This window comes from Eurytemora carolleeae, unplaced genomic scaffold (genome assembly GCF_000591075.1).
Source record: "Eurytemora carolleeae unplaced genomic scaffold, Eaff_2.0 scaffold44, whole genome shotgun sequence".
Classification (NCBI taxonomy): Eukaryota; Metazoa; Arthropoda; class Copepoda; order Calanoida; family Temoridae; genus Eurytemora; species Eurytemora carolleeae.
In genome coordinates this window covers 117,543-141,030 of record NW_019396339.1, presented here as the reverse complement: position 1 = coordinate 141,030, position 23,488 = coordinate 117,543, and the positions used below count along the sequence as shown (strand labels likewise).

The following is a 23,488-nucleotide window of genomic DNA, read 5'->3' as shown; positions in this document are numbered from 1 at the left end:
AAAATACTTTTGGAACTATCTCCAAATCCCCAAGCCGTTTAAAACCCCAAAAATAATCCTTTTTGGGGATGAAATTCCCAAATGGGTAACTCTGGACATGCAGCGGAAGGTTATGCCCCTGTCTTCAAAAAGTTCAAAGAATACAAAATACTTGAATACATACTTTGTACAGGCTCTGTACTAGTGTTCTGAACATGTATAAAATGTTCAGTTCAAATTTGTTTACCAAAGCTTTAAAGAAATCAATTTTGTTTTGTCAGTGATATTTTTGTTTCTTCAAATCCTACAAAAAGGTGCATTTTTCGGCTGATTATAGAGAGCGGGGTGAGGGGGTATAATCAGAGGCGTAAATAGGGCGGTTATTGTTGGGTAATTACCCCCCCCCCTCTAGAATCTTGGGGACATAAATATCCTCGTATAGAAACTGTATCTCCATTCTCCATCTCCATGATTACCAAAATAGTAAAAATCTAAACAATTTTTTGCGGCGCTCCGCCTTGATCATTTAACTCATCACCTAAAACAAAGTAACAAAAATAAACTTTACCAAAAAAATCAATTATTTAATGCAGTAGCGTACTTGCACTATATGTCAAACTAGGCATAAAGTAAGAAATTTTTTCTTTTAATATAGTAAAATTATCTATATATACATACATATATATCTAATATGTGTACACAATGATTGAAATTGATCCAGTTTTTTTACAGAATAAATGTGTAGTTAATGTAATTAGTGACTATAAATTGAGACTTAAGAAAAAACGTTCTTACTCACTCAATTTTAATTTTACGCTGTTGAATTTTTTAACACATATCAATCGCGATATGCAGATTAGATTGAATTTTGAATTTTCTCAAGAATTATGATAAACATCGATAGAAGTTGATTTTAGAAGCTTAGTTAACAAAAATTCCTTTTTTAGAAGCATAGCAAGCGTTTCCATCCATAAACCTCTCTTGGTGATTTTGGGACAAATTCCATGGGAAACACTAGCCTTTAACTTTCAGCGGAAAATATGAATAATTATTCATAAACAATTGAAGACGATTCAAAACTGTGACATCATCCATTTAGAGGATTTTGTGAGCATATTACTTTGAACTTCTTTTTCACGATGGTGTGCGATTATATCAGTACAATGAAGACGACTTTTTATTTAAGGTTTGATTGTTAACAAGCTTTTTTCAAATTTCAAGTTTACAGGTAATCAAAGAGAAGCTTTTTTTAAATTGATCAATTCTTTTGGCTTTTATGCTTTTATGTATTCATTTCATGCTGTTTAAAAGCGTAGTTTAAATCAAATTTAATTCAAAAGTCGTCTTTATTGTATTGATATAATACCCAACTTAAATCTCATTTTCACTCAGATAAAGGTTGAAGGGTACCTTTGTAACTCAACAGTACGAGTTGTTTACTGAATACTAAACATTTTGTACCATCACTCAACAAAAAACATAATTTTTATTCTTTTTGTTTTGATTTCTTGATAGCTTGTTAAGTTGATTTTAAATCAAAAAAATATTACCGAGAAACTGTAAAGAATAGAACATCTGTCAGCAAAACATTTTAATGAAGTAATATTTCCAACAACTGCAAAATCAGTGCAATCTATTATTTTTTTATATTTTCTACTTACTTAACAAAGCTACACAATACATTAATATCATATTTGTAGTTAATTAATATTAAATATTTTCTTCTATATATTTTCATAAATACAAATATAGTCTAGGCTTCAAGCGCCCCTTTTCTCTAAAATTTGTGGATTTTTAAAATGAAATAAGTTCATAAACCTTCCAAAATTTTTAGCCCGTTGCGCGATAGATTTAGTTTTTAAGACGTTGATTGGATACAAAAAAATAACAGACAAGCAAAAAATATATGTATTTAGAGATTTTGAAAGTTTCGATTTATTTATCTATATATAATAAAGCTCTTTGCTCATGCTGCAGAAGAGTGATTAAGTCACCAAAAAATTTGTATAGCAATAAAATGGAAAAATATGAATATTGTAGATATGAATATTGTAGATATGAATATTGTAGATATGAATATTGTAGAAATGAATATTGTAGAAATGAATATTGTAGATAGGAATATTGTAGATAGGAATATTGTAGATAGGAATATTGTAGATTTGAATATTGCAGACATGAATATTGCAGATATGCATATTGTAGATATGAATATTGTAGATATGAATATTGTAGATATGCATATTGTAGATATGAATATTGTAGATATGAATATTGTAGATATGAATATTGTAGATATGAATATGAGCGACGAGAAAAGTCTGCTTTATTCTGAAGACACTCCAAGGTGATACAAATATAATAGATATGAATATTGTAGATATGCATATTGTAGATATGAATATTGTAGATATGAATATTGTAGATATGAATATTGTAGATATGAATATGAGCGACGAGAAAAGTCTGCTTTATTCTGAAGACACTCCAAGGTGATACAAATATAATATTTTCAATTCAATTCAAATATTTAGTGTTTGATCCGGGGCTTAAATATGAGACGCGGTCCAAACATGGATTGTTCCGCTTAAAATTTTATCCAGTGTTACGAGATTTGAGCCGGCCCTCAATTTCAACCAACGTTTGGCGGATCAACGACTCGGTTTAAATTCTTTAAATTCGGCTTCCGGATATTTTTTTATAGGTTTTTTATAACAATTGAATATCTCAGAAAATATTAATTTTTATTCTTATTTTACTTTCTTTTAAAGGTTTTTAAAAACAACTGAATATCTCAGAAAAAATCAAATCAAATCATTTTATTTCTTCAGAACCCCCTCTCCCCTTATTGTTCTTTGCTTTACCGATCTTATTTTTACACCGTGAACCTTCTTTTAACAAGAAAATTATTTTTTTGAATGGCTTTTAATAGTATTTAATAATTTTTAATGATGTTAAATGATTTTTTGAGAAATTTATCAGTTTATACAAAGTTTGAGTCTTAATAATATTTTCCCCCTTTTATAATATTTTCCCTCTTTCATAAAATAATATTTTTACCCTTTTATAATATTTTCCCCCTTTTATAATATTTTCCCCTCTATAATATTTTCCCCCTGTATAATATTTTCCCCCTTTTTAAATATTTTCCCCCTATATAATATTTTCCCCCTTTTATAATAATATCCCCCTGTAAAATATTTTTCCCCTTGTAGATTATTTTCCCCCTGTATAATATTTTTCCCCTTGTAGATTATTTTCCCCTTGTATAATATTTTTCCCCTTGTAGATTATTTTCCCCTTGTATAATATTTTTCCCCTTGTAGATTATTTTCTCCCTGTATAATATTTTTCCCCTTGTAGATTATTTTCCCCCTGTATAATATTTTCCCCCTTTTATAATATTTTCCCCCTTTTATAATATTTTCCCCCTGTATAATATTCTCCCCCTGTAAAATATTTTCCCCCTTGTAGAACCAAGTTTCCTCGCAAAATTCCCGTGATTGTTGAAAGATACAGGTAGGGTTGTTAATCGTTTAAAAAACTATCGTTTTTCTTTTCGTTTTTGATTTATTTTTAAACGAACGATATCGGAGTTTTTAGAAAAACGCCGAGTCAAAAAGAACGAACTAATCGTTTTAAACGGCCTATTTAGCAATTAGCGAATATGTCGCTAATGGTCGTTAACTATCGTTAACGAAGGGTTGGTGTTAATGGTCGATAACGATCGTCAAAAATCTAAAACGACGAACCAAAACTAAACAACAACTTTTAGTTTTTTCTACGACGTTAACGAAACGATTTTTTGGGTTTTAAAAAAATGTTAACGATCCATCCCTAGATACAGGTACATTACATTAATAAAATGAAATACTCTTTAATAATCATTCCCAGAAATTGAAGTATGAAAAATTTCAATGAAAGGAAATGCTTTTTTATTTGAAATTCGGTTTATAGTTTGTAATATCAAAACTTGATTTCTACAGCAAAAATTGCCAATTTTAAAATTGAATTTTATAACATGGTTTCGTTTATTTTTGCAAAGATTAGGAAAAACAAAAATGAATCTTACATGGTTTCTATCTTGAATTGAAATTGAAAAGCTATTGAGAAGAAAAAAAAGGTTTTTGGATTTTAAATAAATTTTATGTTCTCACTTTTCCAGGAGGGGGGGGGGGGACACAATTTGTTTTTTTTTAATTTTGATGCTAAACCACACACACACGACCAGGGGTGGGGAAAATGATCCCCCACTTTTTTAATCCAATTAAAGAGACAGGAAGGTGCCCTCGGTCTCTTCTTGCACCTACCTTTTTACAGGGATGAGGGGGAAGGGGGAAGGGGGGGACCTCACTCTTTCCAATGTATTTTTCATTAGTAATTAACTATTGACGTCAAATAGATAAAAGCTTTGCTTAAGAAACTATCAAATAAATAACTTATAAAACATTAATCAAAGTCAGAAAAGCAATTGTATATGTTCTAGATCGTGAGAATAAAAGGGATTCAAAGAGGGCAATGTCTGATTTAAAGCAGTACCCTTTAAGCCTTTGACTGGACATGATCAGAGAGTGTGTTTAAATAGGGTTTTCACAAAACAGTAGATTTTCGTGTGGGTTTCACATGAAATTATATTTTACACTATTTTGTGCATCATTTTCAAACAAACAAAAAGCCAATTTTGCACTAAATTGCAAAGTCATTTGCATACATTTTTTGCGCATGAATGCAAAAGGTCAAAGTTTTTGTACGAAATTGCCCTATGCCCATGAATACAAAATTAAGTGATAATTGTTGCTTAGTACGTTAATACAAAAGATTTAAATTTATGGACAATATTTCGGGAACTCTTTATTTCCTGCAAAATGAAATAGTCATTTTTTTGCAAAGTGTACATTTTTACAAAAGCCAAAAATGTAATTTTGTCTTTTTTTAAGTACATAGCACTGTAACTTCAAATACGTCTTGTATGAATGTCTCTTGATTGCTTTTCAAGTGTTGTGTATCTAATGACTTGTTGTGTGTAGCTTGTGTAACTTTTTAGCATACGTCTAATTAGTGGAGTTCCTTTAAGAATCTAATTAAATATATTGAGAGAATTCTCATTAACCTAATTTCCAATATTATGTTTATCCAATGAATGAGCGCAGAAAATTCCAAATAGTTTTGAAATTCAATCTAATAACTAGAAATAATGAATTGCAAGTTTTCACAAATCCTTCAAATTAATCATCTTTTAAGATTTAAAAAAAAACTTGAAAATATAGAATTGTGGACATCGAGACTAATCTCTTCTTATATTAATCTTAAGATTAATTTAATCTTTCATTAAGATCTCATGTAACTATCTAAATGCAACCAATCAGAGTGTCGATTGTAGAAACCTTACAGCTGGTCAGAAGTGGATTTTTTTTATTTTGGCGCGCAACCAATGAGAATAGTTTCGTTTGTAGGACCCCAATAGGGATATCCAAAAAGAGAGGATTAAGCAAAAAATCAAAAGTGTCAACAATGGATACAAAGATTTAACAATCGGGATTAATGGTATTCAATACTAGAGATTTTAGCTAAAGATAAACTTTAACTTTTTTTTCTTTTTCATAGAAACGATTCGACATCTGGAAGTACTGACCTATTCTTATCAAATGCATTGTTTTTTTATATTTCATTGCTAAGGATAGGCAATATTTTAGTTTCTTGGATCCGAATCCGCAAACATGTAGTTCCTTGTATTAACCAGAACATTAACATCAATTATTTGTAAATCAAATTTCTACGTAAAAATCACTGAAATCAGATGAAAATAATTCAGGAGAATTAGCAACAACAAAAAATATAAAAAAGAATTATAAAATAATTCACGAGCTAGATTTTGATCCAGTCTTTTTCTGAATGGATCCTGGATCCGGATAAGATCCTATCAACATTTTGTATTAACATTCTAAAATATTTTATATCGTTAGCAGTACGATATCATTAATTAATTAATTATTAATCATTAATTTCATAAGGACACTTAGAAATATAATTTTTGATAAAGTAAAATATATTTTTAAGCTAAATTATTATTTTAATTTATCATTATTTTTGTATTATTCTTTAGTCTACATTTTCACTCTCATATTAGTTATAATATGTAGTAAAGTAATAAGTAAAATGATTACAATCACATAATTATATCAAATAAAAGTAAAGTTAGGGCTCAGGGCGTTTTTTAATATTCTTAAGATCTTCTAAAACTTCTTGGAACTTTTTTTTAATAATACAAATGTTTACGAGAATTCTTTGAAATACGGGTTCATTTATTCTGGGGTTTCCAACGTGGTTTTTCAAAGGGGATTTTACTTGCACAAATTTGCGAGCTCTTGAGTGCGCGCAATTTCATTGCAATTCCGTTCAACTTCCATTCGTTTGTGTTTCAAAATTTTAAAAGTTTAAAAAATCGTAATTTCTCTTAAACGAACCTTTTAATTTTAACCAAAAAGATCATTTTAATTTTCATCTAATGTGAACAAATGAAAATGTCATGTTAAATTGTTATTGTACCTTAACCACAAGAAACTTTATGATTTGGAAAATGTTGAGGAATTTAAAATAATTTTCAAAAATCTGCATCGAACAGTTCTGTCCATTTCCATTATTGTACAGTGAATCCCAGATATATAAATACATAGACCGTCATAAGTTTTTTGATAATTTAAAAAAAAATTTATTTTTTATTTTTAAATATTAATATTAAACTCATTTTTCCGCGGCATTTGATCTTAAATATGTAAAATGACATTTTAAAAACTCTTACTATTTATTCATATATCTGGGATTCACTGTGTCTGCTGCATAAATTTGTTACTCGCAATTAAGAATGGGAAAGCACTTGCGAAGCGGTTCCGCGCAATTCCTCCACATTTCCGCACAACTCCGGGCAACGGAATTCCAATTGGAAACCCTTATTTCCCATTTTTGGGTTAACCAATTATATAAAGTTTTTTTATGTAACAAAAACAAACATTATGATTATATAAAAATAAATAAATATTTATATATTGTTGTTTAGAAAAGAGAAAGTTCTGCCGGAAATAGATAAAGTGAAGTTTCTTGTTCCGGAGGAGTTGACCCTTTCCCAGCTAGCAAATATACTCAGGAAAAACAAAAAAAATTTTTTTGCAAAAATGCCCAAAATCTCGCGGGAAAATTTTGTTTAAAAAATATATTCTTCATTTTGAGAGACTTTTTTTTGGTATTTTCACTAAAATATCACAATCCCATGGATTCTTATTTGTCCTGAGACAAAAACAGTTTACTCGTGAGTTTTGCGATTTACCTCGCTTTTTAAGTAAATTACAATTTTTAATTATCTGTTTATTATTATATTTCAATTCGAAATTGAATACAACGGATTGTTACGTAGACATTTATTACTTATATATTTGTTACGTGACGTAGATATGTATAACGTAGATATTTATTATGTAGATATTTGTTACGTGGATATTTATTTCATATGTGTGTCAGGTAGATATTTGTTACGTAGATATTTGTTACAAAGATATTTGTTAGGTAGATATTTGTTATGTAGATGGTTGTTATGTAGATATTTGTTACGTAGATATTTGTTACGTAGATGATTGCTATAGGGAGTGTTCGCAATCAAATGAGTCGAAAAACAATCGATGACGACTGTTTGTAATATCTGAAAGATTTGTTTGGAATTAATTTGATTATTTCACGATCCGAATTGAATGTTGCAACTTTCTCAATTTGTATGGACGCTACGTTCTTCAGCACAAGTCGTTTTTTAACAATTTTCTCCTTATAGACACAACAGATAGAAGTAAGATTAGTAGCAATCAAAAGCGCTTATTTTTCGCTGTAAGCCTATACCCCCTTTCGTTTTTCGTGAACACTCCCAATAAGTAGATATTTGTTACGTGAATATTTATTACATTTATATGAGTTAGTTAGATATTTGTTATATAGATATTTGTTATATAGATATTTGTTAATAGATATTTGTTACGTAGATATTTGTTACATAAAAATTTGTTACGTAAATATTTGTTAATTCAATCTTAACCATGACGTTGAGAAAACCTGAGTGGGTAAATTACATATTCATGTATTACAGGAGTTACAGTACACAAAGAAACTATAGATGTAACTTTAATTGAGAAAACCTGAGTGAGTATAGTACAAATTCATGTACTTGTATTACAGGAGTTACAGTACACAAAGAAACTATAGAACTTTAATTGACACTCCATGCCACTCTTAGTTTCCCAACAATCCTTTGTCATACACAAAAATAAGGATAACTATTGACTGATAAAGAGTATCGTTAGGTATGGGACATGCCAATCTATAGTCACTTGAAATTTCGTTCACAGTCCCTTAAGAACATTGATCATACCAAGACAAAGGATCATACAACCAGTTCTTAACTACCTCCCACTTTCCGAATTTCAAATATAAATTGAATTTGATAACACGACACTTTATGTTCAATATTATTATTGTAAAACAATATTTGTTTGTCTCCAGAATGCGACTTAAGCTGACCCCTACTCAGGTATTTACAAAATACATTTACCTTTATGATCACAATAGTAATCTCTGTTTGTTGTTTGTATATCCAATCAGAACTCAATAACCCTTGGGCTGATTTGCATCAAATTCTGTGTGGGATACTCAATATAACAACGGAAAATGTTCTAAACTTGATTTTAAAAAGTCTGAGTTGAAAACTTGAGTGAGTTGACTTTTAAGAGAAAAATTAGATTCCAGGCAGAGTTATGGTTCCCAAGCTATCTTTTATTTTTCTCAATACTTTTAGGATTTAGATCTTGTTGACATAATCTGAGCTGAGAATTTTTGTGTTGTATATTCGGCTGAGTCTTAAACCTATGAAATTAATGATGCGACTTTAGTTTAACCCTTCGTCCTTTCTTCTTCTTTTCCTCTTATTCTTAAATATCTTTTCCTCTTATTCTTGAATATCTTTTCCTCTTATTCTTAAATATCTTTTCCTCTTATTCTTAAATATCTTTTCCTCTTATTCTTAAATATCTTTTCCTCTTAAATACCTTTTCCTCTTATCTTTTCCTCTTATTCTTAAATACCTTTTTCCTCTTATTCTTAAATACCTTTTCCTCTTATTCTTAAATATCTTTTCCTCTTATTCTTAAATATTTTTTCCTCTTATTCTTAAATATTTTTTCCTCTTATTCTTAAATATCTTTTCCTCTTATTCTTAAATACCTTTTCCACTTATTCTTAAATATTTTTTCCTCTTATTCTTAAATATCTTTTCCTCTTATTCTTAAGTACCTTTTCCTCTTTTTCTTAAATATCTTTTCCTCTTATTCTAAAATATTTTTTCCTCTTATTCTTAAATATCTTTTCCTCTTATTCTTAAATACCTTTTCCTCTTATTCTTAAATATCTTTTCCTCTTAAATACCTTTTCCTCTTATTCTTTAATATCTTTTCCTCTTCTTTTTAAATATCTTTTCCTCTTATTCTAGAATATATTTTCCTCTTATTCTTAAATTTTTTTTCCTCTTATTCTTAAATATATTTTCCTCTTATTCTTAAATATTTTTTCCTCTTATTCTTAAATATCTTTTCCTCTTAATTCTTAAATATCTTTTCCTCTTATTCTTATTTATCTTTTCCTCTTATTCTTAAATACCTTTTCCTTTATCTACTTGGTTTTCTTCTCATCCACCCTTCTTTGCTTTCCTTTAGTTCTAAATTATTTTTGTTACATTTGGTTTTATTTCAATTTAACATGTATTTATCACTGCAAAAGGGCCTCTCATTCATAACATTAAAGTCCAAAACAAAAATTTCGGTTTCTGTTTTTTTAATTGATTTTTGAGGAAAAATTGTATCTTTATAAATATGTAATTTTCAATGAAATGTCAAGATTACGTTAGATTTTATCTCCGAAAGTTTGAAAGTTTTCTTACTAAATAGTTGTTAAATTAATTAATAATTTTACAAAAAGTCCAAAAGTTTCCGAATCAACTTTTTAGAGTGCATATTATTGTCCGAATTCCGCCATCAAAATAATTAAAATCCACAATCTTTGAGAATTTGTTTTTTCATCAATCTGCTGAATTGATAAAATGAAACAAGGCTAAAAACAGAGCTATAGCCACACAAACAAACTGGTTTTACTTCACATCAAGATTGATAAGATTTTCAAAATGTATTAATTCAAAGATTTAAAGGGACTGTAAAGGAAAAATGAAAGGGTGTATAGGCTGAAAGCTAATCACTTTAGCTCTTGATTGCGACCCATGAAAGTTTTATCTGATGTTCCTGTCTTGAGAAAATTATATAAAACTGTGTTAAAATTATACGAAAGTTTATATATGTAAAATTGATAAAATCTTAAACTTAAATCACGTAATTAGAACTATCACCAATGGCAGAGCAGTATACTGATCATGTGTCATCCGCCTGTATCACGTGGCCACTTTACTGCACTGCCATTGGTGGAATTTCTGGTCAAGTAATACGGACGTATAAATAATAGTATGAATGAAATCTATTAAAAATAGAAATAACAAACATAAAAGTAAACCTAATTTACAATTAGCTTTCTCTGGGATATCATCGTTTTCGGATTGGTTGCTTATTTGCTGAATTTGATCTTTTTAAACCTACTACTTTTATACAAAATTGTATATATATATATATTAATTTTCGTATAAAATTGACAAAGTTGTAAATCAATTTCTCGAGATAGGAACATCAGATAAAGCTTTCATGGGTCGCGATCGAGAGCTAAAGTGATTAGCTTTTAGCCTATACCCCCTTTCATTTTTCCTTTGCAGTCCCTTTAAAAATGTTTTTTTATCATTAAAAAAGTACCTTTTGATGTTATGAAAACAAATGTATTGAGAAAAGATATGTGATATAAGAAAAATATGTGATGTCTTAGCGGTTGATGTAATAAAAGTTGTCAAAAAAATTGTCGAAAATGTTAACTAAAAAATACGAGTTTAGCGGTTGAACCAATTTCAAATTTAAGAATAAAAAATACTTTTTTATTTTTTTAGACTGCGCAGAGACTACGCTATATCTCAACCACTCCCGCTGAGTTTTTTTTCTCCAAAGTTATATTATTCTCTTAATTCACAAATATTTTATTAGAATAAGTTCTTACACAAAGTTGAGTCCAGCTCTAATTAAGAAAGTGTCTTCGTAATTTAAAGTGAACCTCCGTTAAAAAAAGTTCTAATTCACAAGGGTTCCCTTCAAACCATCATTCGGTCACCAGAAAGAAAAAATTGTTTTTCTGTTCGATTCGGTCAGTCTGTTCCGATTCAGTCACTCTTGCGGGGAACTGTTATAGCAAGTTATGATTTTTGTTAATAGAAAAGCGGCTCCATTATTTCTGCAAAGACAAATGATGTTAAAAATCAGACATTTAACTCTTTAAATGGCGGGTCACCTGAAATTACGTTAACAGTCCCTTTAACAACACTTTTCTTGTTCAGGCGTTCTTCCTGTTTATCGACAACGGACATATCCCTGTTCTATCCGCAGTTCTAGTTCAGCTACACAGGTTTGTACAAATGTTGGATAGAAATACATTTATCAAGATGAAAAGTGTTAATCAATCATTATAAATTGTGCCTAATTGTGATTAATAACGTGGTTAATAACATTTTTACTCGAAAAGGAAAATATTTTGAGAAAAATTGTTAATTTTATTTTATTCGATATTTTATTATCTTAAGATTTAAGCAATACATTTTTTGGAATTTTTTATCTGATTAAGATAATAAAAAATTTGACATGAAAAAATAATCCCAAAAAGGTATTCCTTAAATCATATGTTAAAACAAAAACAATTTATAAACGAATTTCTAAAAAACCCCTTACTGCGTAAGAAATGTTATTATAAAATATAAATCTTATCAAACTCCTTTATGATCCAATATAAATTACAAATATTGAAAAATCAATAGATAACTCTAATCTTCAGTAAAATTCTTGTGCCACTATGTTAAAAGTAATGAAAGAAATTTTTTATTACATGTAAAAACTAAGAGTTATAAAGAAGCTGTGCTGCAGAGCGGAGGCTCGTACTACATAGTCAATTTTGGAGGCTCGTGTCTGCATAGCGGTGGCTCATGGCGCCATGACCCTCCCTACCTCTTGTACTTATTGAATAAGACTAGAAAGAAAACTTAATATATTAGCAAGTTTCTCTGTTTAGAAAGTACAAGGATGAGGACGGATTTCTGTACATTACATACGCTAGTCAAGAATCTTTTGGATAAGTGGTGGCTAAACAATTATATATATATCATTCTGTACATGCTGTACAACCTGTACATTCTTAGCATTCTTCACATTTGGTTTATTTCGTGTATTCAGTAAATTCTGCACATTCTGTACTGAACGCTTTGTGCGGTCTGCACATTATGTGCACACTGCACATTCTACACATATTGATATTTTTTGCAAAATTTGATAAGTGATGTACATTGTACAACACTTTACTGGTCAAACTTTGAATGTACAGTTTACACTAGCATGTAGATATATAGTAAAATGTACAAGTTTATTGCCGCGAATTGAAAAGGTCAAAATTAGCTAGATCTACTGTTTAAAATCTTAAAACTTTGTAAAATGTAGATTTAATTTAAAATAAATATTATTTTTTTTTATCTTTTTATTTATTTCCAATTTGAAAGCTCTTTGTTTTTGATACAGTAAGAACGAGAAAGTTGTGGATTGAATGTTGTCTTTATTTTTTCTTTTACTTGCGACGTGTCGCTTTATTTTCCTTTTACTTATGAAATGTCGCTTTATTTTTCCTTTTACTCATGACATGTCGCTTTATTTTTCCTTTTACTCATGACATGTTGCTTTGTTTTTCCTTTTACTTAAGACGTCGCTTTATTTTTCCTTTTACTCATGACTTGTTGCTTTATTTTTCCTTTTACTCATGACATTCGCTTTATTTTCCTTTTACTTATGACAGGTCGCTTTATTTTTCCTTTTACTCATGACATGTCGCTTTATTTTCCTTTTACTTATGACAGGTCGCTAAGGATTTTCTAAAACTATTCAGAGGTAGAAATTTTGTCTGGATGCTCGTTAACTCTTAAATGCTTGATCTCGATATCTAATGTGGTCACTTATAGATTTGAGGATAAATACTTGATCCCTCAATTTAAGTAATCCCTGCAAGGGTATGACCACCAGAGGAGGAATTAAATTACTCAATTTAATAAGGAGATATTTCTTTGTTCCTGAGATGCACAACACAAAAGTTCGGACTTCATGGAACTTCAATACTACTTTTCAAAATAGTTTAGTTTGAAACTACAATAGTTTGTTCAAAAAGCGATAAAAGACGAAGACAAAAAATTTTTTAGTTCTTGATACATTTGTTACAATTTTAATAGTTCAATATGTTTCTATAAATGGAAGAAGCAACGCAACGTCTTTCAGAAAGTTATTTTGAAGTATAGAACAAAATGTCGAGTTTTAACACTACATTATTTTGAAGGATTTATATTTTAGGTTGAAAAGTATCTGAATAAACTGAACAAAATTTAATAATAATTAAATCTCTGACTAATCTTATTTTAAAAATGTAATGTATAAAATTAAGAATTTGTACATTTTGATGTTTTATTCTAAAAAGTTTTGTGAAGATGAACTATTTTTTCCCGTATTGTTGTCAAATCTCCTTTGAAAATCGATGGATTTTTATAAAGTTTAAAAAAATTATATTTCTCCATCGAAGCGTAAGATTTTCAGAAAGAACTTTGATCGAGTTTTACTTAAATTTACCAAAATAAATAGTATTTATCCGCTAAATTTTAATACTTTCTAACCTATATCATGATCCTGGAAAACAATATTTTATTATTGTTTAAAAGAACGCTAATCCCAGTGTTTATTTAATCGCCCGTATATTTTAAAATATTACTTGAAATTCAAAATAAAATTCATGCACCCAATTTGAATTATTTAATCAAATAATGATACTTAGACGGATTTAAAATGTGTGTTAAGTAAATTAAAATAAATCTATGATGAGCCGCATTGACCTTTCATTCCCCATAAAAACGAATTGCATAAAAAAGTCCGCGAGCGGTTGAGATATAGCATAAACTCTACGCAGCCTAGAATAAGAAATGTTCCTTTTTTCTCTAAGTTAAACAGCAAAAATCGTATTTTTTGTTTAACTTTTAAGGATTTTAAACTTTTTTTGCTTTCAACCGATGGTTTAAGATTTGTCAGCCACTTTTTTGCTTTAAACCGTTAGGTTTAAGATTTCAAATATTTATTTTTGTTTTCAACCCTTGGTTTTAAGATTTTTCAGCAACTTTTTTGCTTTAAACTGCTGGGTTTGATTTGAACAACTTGCTTTCAATTGGGTTTTAAATTTTAAATATCTTTTTTGGTTTCAACAGCTGATTTTTTAGCAAGGTTTTTTGCTTTCAACCACTGGGTTTAAAATTCTGAACATCTTTTTTGCCTTCAACCATTGGTTTCAAGATTTTTCAGCATCTTTTTTTGTTTTCAACCGCTGGGTTGAAGATTCTGAACCACTCTTTGCTTTCAATCACTGGAAAACAATTTTTCTTGAAAAACGTTTTTTTTCTTTCCACCACCTTCATGGTTTTTTTTTTGCTTTCAACTGCTAGGTTCAAAATTTTTTAACAAGTTTTTGCTTTCGATCACTGGTTTTAGAATTTTTGAACATCTTTTTAGCTTAAATGACTTGGTTTCAAATTTTTTAGCAACTTTTTTGCTTTCAACTGCTGACAAAAAAATTTCTTGAACAAACGTTTTGCTTTCAACTCCTATGTTTAAGATTTTAAATAACCTTTTTGCTTTTAACCGCTGGTTTTTAAACTTTTCAGCAACTTTTTGCTTTCAACTAATTAAAATAAAATTTCTTGAAAAACTTTTTACTTTTAATCGCTGTGATTATGTAAAAAAAATATGATTCCAGTGATTTGAATGCAAAAAGTAGAAACCCAAAATTTAAAAAATAATAAAACAAAGAAGTAGAAGAACGTTTCATAAAATGAGTAAACCAGTGGTTGAACAAAAAATTATGAAAAAATGTGATGAATTTGATGATTAAAAAGTTAAGGAAAAAGTTTTTAAATATGCATAATTAAGGGACTGAAAGAAGAAAATGTTTTATAAAAAGAATTTTGCAACATAAAATCGATTTCAGCAGTTAAATAAAACCAAAAAAAAATTAAGGTATGAAACCCAGTCGTTGAAAGAAGAATAAAGTTTCACCAAAAAGAGTTCAACCGGTGGTTGAATAAATAAGGTTTTGTAAAAAAAAATTTGATTCATAAAACGAATTAAACCAGGAGTTAAAGGATAACGAAATTCTCCCGATCCTGGTATTCCCATAATAGAGGTCTGTCTTTTCTGTGATTAGAAAATATTGGTTTTATTAATAGGACTTATTTCAAGTCACCTTCCATTTCAAGAGAAGCATCCCCGATTTACAACGGTACCCTGTAAACCTTTTATACAGCGATAACCAGAAAACTCGGAAATAGGAAGACGACTTTTAAACTCAAAAGTTATAACTTAAACTAGTTCAATGAACATTAGACATAGCAATTGTATAGTGTAAATAGACCCTTTTCACTTCAATTGTGCTTTGCTAAGTTACTAGTAACAATATTTCCATTGTAACAACATCAAAACGCTGAATTATTGCTGTAATGTCGTCTTTCTATTCCATTGTTTTCTGGTTATCACTGTACTGTTCAAGGATGTCTGACACATCCTTATTAATATACTAATATATATTTTGATTATTAAAAACTTTGTTTGCAACCTGTTGTATATTCAACACCTTTTTACGAGATTCACACAAACTCGATGAACAGTTTAAAGGTTACTATTATAAATCTAGCAAACTGCCCTCTTATCTTTGTATGGAGAGTCATTTGAAATTACAAGTAAAGCCCCTATTAGAAATATCATTAGTTACTTTCTAGAAGTGGCAAAAAAAACCCAAAAAGTCCCTTCAAATAAATTGAACCAAATTCTCTAAACTTTAAAAAGAAATAATTGCAATGTTTAGTGGAATGCATGCACCCCGAATATTGGGGGTCTTGACAGGGAAGAAATAAAAACAAACTCAACAATTTAAATGTTTATTTATTTAGTTCAGGTACGAACATAGGGTTTTTCATTAAATTCGGATAATTGAGTTTTTGCTTTGGAATAGGAAAGCAACATGAAACAGTTGGCATTATCTTGTTTTCGATATTTATCAGTTTTAAATGAACATGGGATTAAACCTATTTGTTCCCTATTTGTAAAAACTGTTTTCAAAATGTATAATAAATAAATAAATAACATTCTATATAATTGATAATTTTGATTAAAATACATAGTGACTCAAAAATCATGAAATTTGCTAGCGTGTTTTTTTATAATAATGCCCATACTTTTTGTACACTGACTGTGCATATTTTGTTTACATAAATTTGGCATGAAAATAGTTAACGAAATTTTCTTTAAATTTCATGTTTTATGAATCAACCTTCAGGAATAAATTAATGCTGTCTAGAGCGCCATCTTGGATTTGGGAAAACAAGCTGTTGTAGGGTTGGGGAATATCGACTGTTTTGGCGGGAAAACTTGGCAAATCTTCGAGAAGCAGAACTAGGTTCAGGGGTAACATTGGCTTCAGCTTCAATAGCGTCATTCTGCTCTACTGCTTCGGCCTGTGCTACGGCTTCATCCACTGCTTCTACTTCTGTCCCTGAAGTTTCAGTTATATCTGCTGCTGGAGCTTCAGTAATATCCGCAACTAGAGCTTCAGCTATCTCAGCAGCTGGAGCTTCAGTTATTTCCGCAGCTAGAGCTTCAGTTATTTCTGGAGCCGGAGCTTCTTCAGATTCAGGTGTCTCAGTAGCTTCTTCTATAACAGAAAGTTCAGTAGCTCTGAGTTGGGCGGTTTCTTCAGGTGCAGGATTAGCAGCAGGTGCTTCTGTTTCAGTACTAGGAGGAGGTTCAGGAGCTTCAGTAACCTCGGCAACCACCTCCTCTAAAGGCTCAGCAGGGTCAACAACAATAGGAGCAGGAACATCTTGGACCTCTAGAAGTTGGTCGGGGATTTCAGGAGCAGGAACATCTTCTACTGGAACAGGATTGGATGCAACCCTAAGATCAATAATACCTGCAATAGAGACTTCTGGTTCAACTTCAGCCACTGGAGTTTCTTCGAATATTGGAATTTCCTCGAGAAAGGAACCTTCAGTTTCTGCAATAACAGGAATTTCATCGAAAAAGGGAGCTTCAGTTTCTACAAAAACGGGAATGTCCTTGATAACTGGAATCGATTCTTCAAAAACTGGTGTCTCTTCAACAATTGGAGCCTCCGTAATTCTTTGAACGGACTCGACTGGGGTATCTTGAATGGAGTTGGGACTTTTGTAAACGATTAAAGATCGGTAGGATGGAGCAGCTATCTGGTTATAACTAGGGTAAAATAACGAAGCAGGTTTATATGTTGGAGCAGATGCCGGTTGGTAGGCAGGAGCAGCTGCGGATTTATAGGCGGGAGCAGCTTCAGATGTATAGGTGGGAGCAGCAGCTGATGTATAGGCGGGAGCAGCTGCGGGTGTGTAGGCAGGAGAAGCTGCGGGTGTGTAGGCGGGAGCTGCTGCGGGTGTGTAGGCCGGTGCAGCAGTGGGTGTATATGCTGGAGCAGCTTCGATTGTGTAGGTAGGAGCATTTGTGGGTTGGTAGACAGGAGCAGCTGCAGGTTTATATTCAGGAGCAGCTACAGGTTTATATGCGGGGGCAGCTACAGGCTTATATGCGGGAGCTGGAGCAGCAGGTTTATAAACTGGAGCAGGTTTACTGCTTTGAGCCTGATAAACCTGAGGTTTGGGTTCTCCATTATATGAAACATCAGCAATATATCCGCTATCATATCCATCAACAGTATAAGTAACTGTTTGAATCCGTCCGTCCGGAAGTAAAACTTGGTAGGAACCACTTGTCAGATCTACTTGACGGCTCTCATCTAAACAGTACTTTAGTTTAGATTTATAACCCACTTTAACCATGGCTATGCATAAGGTTTGGAGGGGGAGGGGNTAATCTAGATACTGTATAGACACATTTAGACCAGGGATTAGTCAGAAAGAATGTTTTTACGTTCTAATCTAACGTTAAAAACTCCTAAAATCTTCTTCCAACAAATTATTTTTAATCGAACATAAAGTGTTAGACACAATAATGAGATAAGGTTGAACTTCGTGTTCTTATTTAAACACATGTTTCTTTTTAATCATAGAATTTTTGTAAAACAAAACAAAAACTGTATTTTGCAGAGGACCATTGATGTAACATATATTCATTTTGCAAAGGACCATTGATGTAACATATATTCATTTTACAGAGAACCATTGATGTAACATATATTCATTTTGCAGAGGACCATTGATGTAACATATATTCATTTTGCAAAGAACCATTGATGTAACATTTATTCATTTTGCAGAGGACCATTGATGTAACATATATTCATTTTGCAGAGGACCATTGATGTAACATATATTCATTTTACAGAGGACCATTGATGTAACATATATTCATTTTACAGAGGACTATTGATGTAACATATATTCATTTTACAGAGGACCATTGATGTAACATATATTCATTTAGCAGAGGACCATTGATGTAATATATATTCATTTTACAGAGGACCATTGATGTAACGTACATTTATTTTGCAGAGGACCATTGATGTAACATATATTCATTTTACAGAGGACCATTGATGTAACATATATTCATTTAGCAGAGGACCATTGATGTAACATATGTTCATTTTACAGAGGACCATTGATGTAACAAATAATTTTTGTTACTGAAGTCTCAGCCTTTGTGGGTAGCCCAGTATTATTATTTTAATGGAAAAATTTATGAAACATGTTTTTGTAACAGGTCTTGCTGTCCTAATCCCCCACAAAATCTGATTTTTTGTATTTTAATTTTTTTAATAAATAATTCTATGTAAAATTAATTGACAAAAAACAGAGAAAAACGCCAACTACACTTCGAGTTATGAAATAAAAATGAGCACAATAGATATTTTTTATAATTTTAACTTTTTTTCAAGCTTTTCCAAATCTTTATTGTAAAATGAAAATTTATTTTTTTTTAAATTCAAATTTTGACAAAATCAATCTAAATAGACAAGGGACTAATTTAGTGAGTCTAGAAAATAAGGTTGTGTTTAGATTATAATAAGGTTGTGTTTAGATTATAATTGTGTTTGTATAAACCCTTATACGGGATTACCCAGTAAAGGGACTGTAAACATAGTTGCAAGTGAACCACCATGCAAAGATGGCAATGCATAATTTACTACGAAAACCTTTGTATCTTTTTATGGTTAATATTGTGGTTTAAAAGCGTTTACATTGCATTAGAAATGCGCAAGTCACTTAGTAAAGAAACATCCTAATTGAAAAAATTTAGTTTTCAATATTATAAACAAAGATGTCAAATTCATATTTGATCAGACAAAGCTTTTAAGCGTTGTAAGTTGGACATTGCTATCCTCCGAAGTGCTTTTCAAGTTTTTTTTAGCAAATAATGAAAAAAAATTATATTTTCTAAAATTCTTTAACAATGAAGTCTCAACTCCAAAATGCAAAATATTGTATAAAATTTTAACTTTTTTATAAGAAAATATTACTGCTTGCAGGTATAAATAAGCTTTACTTGAAAAACTGAAAACCCCGAGAAAATTATTAACCTGTCGATTTGTTTTAGTTAATCGTGCATTTCTGCTAAAATTTAAATGAAGAAATTTTGACTAATGTGATCTTTTACAAATATAATTTCTAAATATATTTGAAATGAAAAAATAAATTCATGACTTCTAAACCTTAATTTTGTAAATTTATTTTTGATTTAATTGTGGTTTTCACCTGCTTTAAAGTCTACTCCGAAATAATCATCCTTCACGATATAGGAGTAAGCATAGTTGGCTGGTTCTGAAACACCGTAGACGGGGGCTGTGTCCCCCCTGGAAGGGGGCGTCGCTAGGGAAAAAACAAAAGCGGCGGCAACGATCCTCATGTGTGCGGCCTTGGTCTAAAACTACGAAGGTTTTGTATTTAATTTAGTTTATATATGGGTCCGGATATTCTGCACTAGTTTTACTGGCGTACCAACAGTAGCCTGCTTATTCACATTTCCCGCGGTGATTCCCCTCAGGGTCCTTCACCGAGGGGTGGAGGGCTAGCCGACATAATTTTCGTGATTCGAGCCACATTAAACCAACCAATAAAATGATAGATTCAACAACCAGCTCATCTAGATACATTTTCGAACCTCTATTTTTAATGTCCAAAATCAGAATTCTGACTTGAAAATTGTTTTTTTGGGGGGGATTTTTGGGGATTAACCTTCCTAACACATTTTCACAGGGCAATTAAAAATAAAAGTTTAATATACCAATTGTTTTTCATAACTTGTTTCCCATAAAAGAAATATTTCAATTTAAGCTGAAAGATGTCACATTAAAATCTTTTTTAAAAGATGTTTTATCTTGCATTCTTTATTTAGTTTTTTTCTAAGGAGTGGGAAAAAAAATTATGAATTGGCTGGGGCTATATTACTTAAACCCTATTGTGATAAATCTAAATTACGATATAAAGGAATTGAGTTCTTGCAACAAACTCTAATTTTCTATCTTTGCAACCTGATTGTGTAAACCTTTAATATTTCAAACTAAAATTAATTGATCTATAAAAATTTATAGTTTGAAACATCTAAGGTCTACAACATTGGGTTGCAAAGATATAGGGATTAGAAAATCAGAATCTGTGGCAAAGACTCAATTACTTTCTTGTTTCTTAATGTAAAACTGCATTAGATGTAGGATTTTTTTTATTTAAAAATCCCAATTTAAACGTCTCAGTCCAAGTTGTTAGAATTGTCACTGGTTAAATGAAAGTGTTTTATGATCATGATTTCACTGAATTAAGATGTTTTCTGGTAAAATTGACATTTTTAAACGGACTGTTTTACCATGATTTGTTCAAGTATGATAAATGTTCTATCGTATTAAACATTTTTTTTACACTTTTGGTTCATTTAAAAAGTAAATCTAGATTTTGATGGAAGTCCAGATGCATGGTTTTTATGTTAGATGTTGAGTTTGGAGATCATTTACAAGGTTTTGATGTCACACTGCAAACTCAGTGGTTCGGATGTTGACTCACTTGGTTCATGGCGTCTCTGCCACCCCTACCTCGGGATGGTGGGCGAGCTGACTTAAATGTGGCTTCAGCAAGTATGTCGTATATACGTCTACTGCAGCGTCGAATTTTTATGAGAATTTGAGCTTTTGGGGCAAAATATAGTGCATGCAGTGCTTACAGGTTGAAGTTAAACATATCATTTTTTTCGCACACGATTCAAAGCAAAATTTCCTCAAATCTTAATGGGGGTAGGTTAAAGTGGAGGATCGTGGATTATAGAGAACGAGAGTCATTAAAACACATCTCTGCGTTTTTGATTATTTTCTTTTGTAAGAATGTAAATTAATAATGTCGATCGTGTATAACTATAAAGACCGTTTTGATTTCAACTCAAAAGTAACTCGTTCACGAATTTCGGAAAATCTGCTAAATATTTATGTACTGCATCTCACCTCAACAATATATGATATAAAACCTCTCTTGATTTAAAGAAAACTAAATACTATGTTTTATCGACGGTAAATATCTAAGCTAGACTAAATGGAATGTATATTGTAAGTGCACAATAGTTTCAACAACTCTAAAGAAATGCTTGGATTGCCTGTGCAAATATAAATAATAAATCTGATCACGTCCCCCCAGGGCAGAGTAATCATAGGGTTTTCTACTTTAAATCTATAGATACAATGTGGAAGAATAATTTCAGGGGTGTTTTTTAGGGGGTTTTTGGCAAAAATTGATGAATTTGAAAGATGAAAAAACTTTTGATTTCCAATTTGTTATTTTTTCCGAAAATTATCAGCAAAAAAATCAAACAAATATACACATCTTGGGCGTTATACCAGAGCTTTTTTGTGCCGGGGCCGGGTGAACATTTTTCAACTCTTTCGGGATCTCTTTTTATTGATTTTTCCTGGTTTTCATATTTTTTCAATAATTGCATCAATATAAGATCCTTTTTCAGAACCAGATTAGAATTTTAATGAGTAGTCTGAATTTTGTCCAGACTTTGTCTAGCTAAACCAACTACACAAGGTCATGCTTATTTCAAAGAACTCATTTCCATAATTTGAATAATCAAAAAATCTATCTCTATGTGAATACAAAGTATTTCTATATTAAAAATGATTAAAGGGAAAGAAAGTATTCTTCTATATTTTTTAATGACTTTTTTTCGCTGAATTAGGCTTATCAATGTATGTAAAGATTTTTCAGAAAAGACTAAAGATGTCGTAATTTATCGAATGATAAATGATAAAATCAAAAATTAATTTCTTTTTGTTACAGATCGTTTTACTGTTAAAATCGGTTTTTAAAAAAAGGCTTTTAGGGCGCTTTTAGCGCGCGCCTGTAATAATTATTTTCAAGACGCCAATCTTTGTTTGTTGTAAAACTACAATGGCTTTCCAAAATTGACCAAAGGAATTGAGTTTTCCCACAAACTTTAAATTTTAAATCCTAATATCTCCACAACCCAATGATATAGACCTTAGATATTTCAAACTATGACTTCTGTTATATCAAAAATATAAGTTTGAAATATCAATGGTTTACATCATTTGGTTGTAGAAATATAGGTATTAGAAAATTGGGATTTGTGGCAAAGACTCAATTCCTTTATAGGCAATTTTTTATCATTTTGATTTTTGGTACCAATCAGCCCAACCGTTTCGTGTTAAACTTATAGATCCAGACTTTAAAAGTCGTATCAAGTTTGAAAACTGGGTCGACTTTGCAGTGTTGCAACACATTGCCTTTGATTTTACATTTTACTAACTCTCTTATACTTTTTGTTTTCTTAGACATGGCACACTATAGTTGTTTTTAGTTTTTATGTAAAAGAAGAAATTGGCATAGTTCTCATCAATTTCTGCGTAAGAGCTTGTAAACATTGAATCACTGAGGGATAAAAATAGACAACCCATCAAACCAACCAAACATGGGGCAATACAGGTTTAAATATTGTACCTAGTGTAGAGTAGATCTATTAGACCAGCCAAACATGGGACAATACAGATTCAAATATTGTATCTAGTGTAGAGTAGATCTATTAGACCAACCAAACATGGGGCAATACAGATTTAAATATTGTATCTAGTGTAGAGTAGATCTATTAGACCAACCAAACATGGGACAATACAGATTCAAAAATTGTACCTAGTGTAGAGTAGATCTATTAGACAAACCAAACATGGGACAATACAGATTCAAATATTGTATCTAGTGTAGAGTAGATCTATTAGACCAACCAAACATGGG

The 23,488-nt window shown here is 30.6% G+C and overlaps 2 protein-coding genes across 2 annotated transcripts; one reads left to right on the top strand and one right to left on the bottom strand.

The window, feature by feature from the left end:
* Positions 1 to 2,376: 2,376 nt before the first annotated feature.
* On the top strand, positions 2,377 to 12,664 carry LOC111701254 (microtubule-associated proteins 1A/1B light chain 3A). The gene is made up of 6 exons (XM_023472449.1): positions 2,377 to 2,471; positions 3,421 to 3,498; positions 7,034 to 7,120; positions 8,518 to 8,545; positions 11,486 to 11,553; positions 12,211 to 12,664. Exons 1-6 carry the CDS (start codon positions 2,377 to 2,379, stop codon positions 12,272 to 12,274), a joined length of 420 nt encoding a protein of 139 aa, XP_023328217.1. The 3' UTR covers positions 12,275 to 12,664.
* A 3,474-nt stretch (positions 12,665 to 16,138) lies between these two features.
* Positions 16,139 to 20,140, bottom strand: LOC111701268 (calphotin). Its single transcript, XM_023472463.1, has 2 exons — positions 19,952 to 20,140; positions 16,139 to 18,030 (listed from the first exon to the last, which is right to left on the bottom strand). The coding sequence occupies exons 1-2, from the start codon at positions 20,100 to 20,102 to the stop codon at positions 16,553 to 16,555; spliced, it is 1,629 nt and encodes a 542-aa protein (XP_023328231.1). The 5' UTR covers positions 20,103 to 20,140; the 3' UTR covers positions 16,139 to 16,552.
* Between the last annotated feature and the right edge of the window lie 3,348 nt (positions 20,141 to 23,488).